General features: G+C 51.3%; 1 protein-coding gene across 1 annotated transcript; it reads right to left on the reverse strand.

Annotated features, from left to right (window-relative positions):
• Positions 1 to 3,633: 3,633 nt before the first annotated feature.
• On the reverse strand, positions 3,634 to 3,939 carry LOC118158815 (feather keratin 1-like). The gene has a single exon (XM_035313504.1). The coding sequence runs from the start codon at positions 3,937 to 3,939 to the stop codon at positions 3,634 to 3,636; it is 306 nt and encodes a 101-aa protein (XP_035169395.1).
• Positions 3,940 to 5,471: the final 1,532 nt, after the last annotated feature.

The raw sequence follows: 5,471 nt of genomic DNA on the forward strand, positions 1-5,471 counted from the left end.
TGCATAACAGATGATAGGAAATAAGGAGCTGCTGTTGTCTCTTTCAAGGGTGGGGAGGCTGTGCAGAGAGATTTTTGACAGATGACAGGGCTGTGCAATCACCAGTCATATGAAGATTAGGAAGAGTAAGTACCAGATTCTGCACCTGGGACACAGTAACCTGTCCCAGTATATGTATAGACGGGGATGAGGTGCTGGGGAACTTCCCTGCAGAAAGGGATCTCTGGCTTCTAGTTGACAGTAAGTTGAGTAATGAAGAGGGGTGTGTTTTCCTACCTACAATGTTCCCCTTTTGGGTCCTTCTGCTGAGGACATGGCAGCGCAGATCATGGCAGTGCACTTCAAGGGTCAGTATTAAAGACCAAAAAATAGTTCTTCAGTGTGCGTATAAGGCTGGACAGAGGGTGCATCCAAAGAAAGGGAGAGGTGTGGTGTCATCAGTGAGGTCAAGGGGAAACCAATTTTTGAGTTTTAGAAAGATGATTTGGACATTTCAGACAGGAACTGGAGGCATGTAGTCTGCAACTCAAAAGGGTGGGTGAATGTGAAGGCCTTCCACTAATTAGCCAAGGTGAGTGGTTTGCAGGCTGTCCAACAGGTGAGTAGTGCATGTTGCTGAGGACGTTGGAGAAGCTGTGCCACTGGATGTACTGAAGTGCACAGGACCTAGTAGGTTGCACCCACAAATGCTGAGTCCTGGCTGAAATCTTTACAAGGTTACTTTCAGTTTTCTTTGAAAGTTGCTGGCGACTGATTTCCTGAAGACGGGAAGAGACTCATCCCACTCCTATGTTCAGCTAGATGGAGATGGAAGGTCTGGGGAACTGCAGGCTGGTTGGCCTGCCATCAGTCTCTGGGAAGGTCTGGAAGGAAATCCTCTTGGGAAGCATTGCCAGCACAGAAATGATAAGAATGTGATGGGGAGTAATCAGCATGGATTTAGAGAACTGAAGTCATGCTTGAGCATTCTCAGTGTCTTCTGCATTGAAATAACTCTCCTGGTAGATGAGGGAAGGGCAATGTCTGTCGCTAACCTTGCCTTAATAAAGGCTTTGATGATCCCTCCAATGACATGGCCGTTTAGAAGCTGAGGAAGTATGGATTTATTTGAGAAAGAGCTCTGGTTGAGGATTTGGTGAGCCCAAGATCCAGCCTCATCCCAGAGGTGCAACCCTCATTCCATGACACTGATTGCGGTGTCTTGATGGTATCAGTCAGGGGTGGTGGCCAGAAAATCCCAATGGGAAAGAGAGTTGTTCAGTGCGTGCTGACTTCTGACCCATGCAGAAGTCCCTTAGTGTGCCCAGGCCTTTGTTCTTGCAAGTGAAGGGCTTGTGTCACATGCCAGAAGAACAGCAGCAGCCCATTGGTGCTGTTGTCAGTGACATCCGTGCTAGGAGAGGTCTTGTGTCCCTTTTCATACACTCCTAGAACTGTAGAGGATCTAGACCCGTGAGGCTCTGCGAGTCCAAGTCCTGACAACATACAAGGCAACCTGAGCGTTAAACCAGATGGAGTCATCAAATGATTGAATGTTTTGGGTTGGAAGGGATGTTAACGATCACGTAGCTCCAACCCCTCTGCCATGGGCAGGCATTCATTCCAGTGGATCAGGATGCCCAAAGCCCCATCCAAGCTGGCCTTGAACGCTTCCAGGGGTAGGGCATCCACAGCTTGTCTGGGTAAGCTCACCACCCTCAGGGGAAAGAATTTCTTCCTTATATCTAATCTAGATCTTCTTTCTTTTAGTTTAAAGCTGTTAACACTTGTCATATCACTACACACCCTTGTAAGGAGTTCCTCCCCACCTTTTCTGTAGCCTCTTCTAAGTACTACAGGGCCTCTATACCATCTCCTGGAACCTTCTCTTCCCTAGGCTGAACAAGCCCGTCTCTCAGCCTTTGTACAAGAGGTGCACCAGCTCTCTGACCATCTTTGTGTCCCTCCTCGCAGCCTGCTCTAACAGTTCCAGATCTGTCTTATGGTGGGGGCCCAAGCACTCAACAGAGTCCTCCAGGTGGGGTCTGATGAGCAGAGTGGAGAGGGAGAATCGCATCTTTCTGTTTGCTAGCTGCCCTTCTATTGGTGCAGCCCAGGAGATGGTTGGTTTTCTGGGCCACGAGTGTACATCAAGTCTCATGTTTAAGATGTTTCTCCACCAATACCCCCTAGTCATTCTGTGTGGGGCTGCTCTCAATCCATTCGTTTGCTCAGGCTGTATTCATGTTGGGGATTGTCTCGACACAAATGCAGGGCTTTGCACTTGGCCTTGTTGAACTCCTTGAGGAGGGACGGGCAATGTCTGTTGCTTACCTTGCCTTTAGTAAAGGATTTGATTCTCCCTCCAATGATATGGCCATTCAGAAGCTGAGGAATTATAGATTTCTTTGAAGAAGAGCCATGGCTGAGGATTTGGTGAGCCCAAGATCCAGCCTCATCTCAGAGGTGCAACCCTCATTCCATGACATTAATTGCGGTGCCTTGATGGTATCTGCCAGGGGTAGTGGCCAGAAAATCCCAGTGGGAAAGGGAGCTGTTCAATGCATGCGGACTTCTATTGGTGCAGCCTAAGAGATGGCTGGCTTTCTGGGCCACTAGTGTACATCAAGGCTCATGTTAAGATGTTTCTCCACCAATACCTCCTAGTCGTTCTCTGTGGGGCTGCTCTCAATCCACTTGTTGCTCAGGCTGCATTCATGTTGGGGATTGTCTTGACCCAAATGCAGGACCTTGCACTTGGCCTTGTTGAACTCCTTGAGTTTCCCTTGGGCCCCCATGTTAAGCCTGTCAAGGTCCTTCCAGATGGCATCCCTTTTTCCTCTAAGGTATCGCCCCCCCCCCCAGAGCTTGGTGCCATGTGCAAATTTGTTGAGGGCCCGCTGAATCCCACTGTGTATTTCAAGGCCAAGCAGGTGAAATAATACAGGGCCCAGGGCAGAATCCTGAGAGATAGCACTCCAGTGCTCATCCAGCCAATTAGTTGTCTGATGGACAGTTGTCCATCTGTCAAATCTATGACTCTTCTTGTTTAAAAACAAGGACATATGTAGGAGTGTTGTCCAGCAGCTTCTTGAATAGCAATAGGCTTGGGCCTTGTAGGCCTGCTGAGCCCTGCTTAATGTTGCTTGACGTTGAAGGAGTGTTGGGAGCCGAAAGGAAGAAGAGACATCCCAGGCTGACATGCACGAGAACTTTATTGTGGAAAAAGAGTGCAAATGTGTGCAGAGTAGAAGGGACCTGTTCTGTGGTGCAAGTAGTGCAACCATCAGCCTGTGTTCCCTGTTACAGCAGATTTTCCCCAAGCCCCGAGGTCTTCCTGCACAGCAATAGAATCAGCAGATGGGAGGTGCCAAGTGGGCTTGTGGCTGCGAGCAAGCCATGAAAGTGGAGAGTACTGGACATGGAAGACAGTGGTAGGAGAAGAAGGAGGTAAGAGAGTAGTAGGCCATCCATCAGCCATGTTTCCAGGCAGCATTGACTGGCCTCCTTCCCTGCTTGAGTGTGGAGTGCCATGAGAAGAAGAGCTGAGACTGGTGAGCCCATGTACTATGAACAGCGCAGAGGTGAGTCCTCAGCCCGAGAGCTGGCTTTCATGGAGTTGGAGTTTTCTGTCAGGGGTACTGGTGTGGGTCACTAGCAGGGGTAGCAGGCTCTTCCACCAAAGAAGCAGCCCAGGCCTCCCAGGCCAAAGCCTCCAAATCCCCCAGAGGAGATGGGCACTCCCTGGGAGCTGAGGTTGCTGCCCACGGCAGCTGATGCGGAAGATCCAACGGCGGTGTTCTGGGGGAAGGAGCTGAGGATGGGTCCTGGCAGGGTGACCAGCACGGTGGGAGGCTGGATGACAACGTGGGAGTCCTCGCACTGCCTGACACAGGGCTCGTTGCAGCTGTTAGCCAGCGGGGTGGGTCCGCAGGGGCGGCAGATGTCGTAGCAGGACATGTCTGTGGTGTGGAGGGTCCCTGGAAGAGAGGGTGATGGGAAGGCTGAAGGTTTTGGGTTCATGAGGAGAATTGCTGAGGGAGGGCATAAGAGTAGGGAGGCCTAGGGTGGGGCATTGGGGAGCATGGTGGTAGGGAGACAGAAGGGCAGCTGAGGCTGGGGGCAGAAGGCCTGTGGAGAGATGGGGCGTGGGTGAAGGAGTGGAGTAGGGTTCAGGCTCACCTTGTTGTGCGCAGGGGAGAAGGTGTTGGATGTTGTGTGTGAGGGTGCAAGGGCAGGGCCGGCTTTTATGCTGGTCCACGAGTGCCCGCGGCATGAGACAGCCTTTGCACATGACAGCATTTGGCGTGAGCTGCTCTTACATGCCAAAACCCATCAAGTAATGAGGTGGGGTGTGATCTCCCCACAATGCTCCGTCTTCATTTCCTTCCGTTGAGGATGTTGGAAGTTGCGGCACATTTCAAGTGAGAGTATTAAAGACCAAGGTATACTTCTTGAAGGTTCGTGTATGGGCAGGTAGAAGATGCATGCGTGACATGGGAGAGGTGCATTGTTGTCAGTGGGGTCATGGTTTGGCACTCGTGACATGTGCTTGGTGGCTTTGTTGTGAGGAGGGGACCGTCCTTGTTGGCATCCCCAGCAGGTTGGTCAGGGCTTCTCAGGTATGCTGGGTGTGATGCGCTACCACCTTCATCACATTCACTTCCTCCGTGCCTTTGTCCCAGCTCACCAGCCTGCGTTTAGCACTTGCCTTTCCTGTTGGGTGTGCTACACTGTTGGCTTGGTGGCCATCTTGCACGTAGATGCTGTATCTAGGAGAAAGTGGGCTCCCTGTTTTGCTGCTTGGGCTGTAGTCCCAAGAGGCAGAGGAGAGGTGTTTGCATAGCAGGATGTTTTAGTTGCGGGCCTGTCTCAGGGCTGACAATGCTAAGTGCGCTGGGAGTCCTGCCATGCTTCCCAAAGGGTTGCGTAGGTGACTCCATAGTGCTCATTTTTCAGGGGGCAGCATGTTGACAGTCTGGTGGGAGTCCCTTGTGCTGTCTGTTGAGGCGTGGGAGAGGCTGTGAGATTTGGGAGAGGCGGGGACAGAGGTGGGATTGTCCAGAAGGTGTGGCCCCAAGGTGCTGGAGTGTTCTTTGGGGTGAGTCTCAAGGGGGATTTCTATTTTTTGTGTGGTGTTTGATGTTGATACAGATGATATGGACCTTTCAGAGGGGAGCTGGAGGTGTGTATACTGCTTGTGGCTGTGGACCTGAGGCCCCAGTGTTGATGGTTGCATTCCAGGGACTGGGGAATGGGAAGTGCAGCCCCTGTTCTGCCGAGGTGAGTGTTTTGTAGGCTGTCCCACTGGAAGAGACTCATCCCACTCTTATGTTCCAGAAAAGATGAAGAAGGAGTGTCTGGGAAACTGCAGCCTGGTCAGCCTGATATCAGTGTCTGGGAAGGTTCTGAAGGAAATCCTCCCTGAATATATTCTCAAGTACGGAAAAGGGATGGAGAGGAGTCAGCATGGATTTCAAAAGAGCAAATCC

Source organism: Oxyura jamaicensis, unplaced genomic scaffold, assembly GCF_011077185.1.
Source record: "Oxyura jamaicensis isolate SHBP4307 breed ruddy duck unplaced genomic scaffold, BPBGC_Ojam_1.0 oxyUn_random_OJ201, whole genome shotgun sequence".
NCBI lineage: Eukaryota > Metazoa > Chordata > Aves > Anseriformes > Anatidae > Oxyura > Oxyura jamaicensis.

Coding starts and splice junctions, on each gene's coding strand:
- LOC118158815 (XM_035313504.1), bottom strand. CDS start 3,939: ATGTCCTGCTACGACATCTGCCGCCCCTGCGGACCCACCCCGCTGGCT.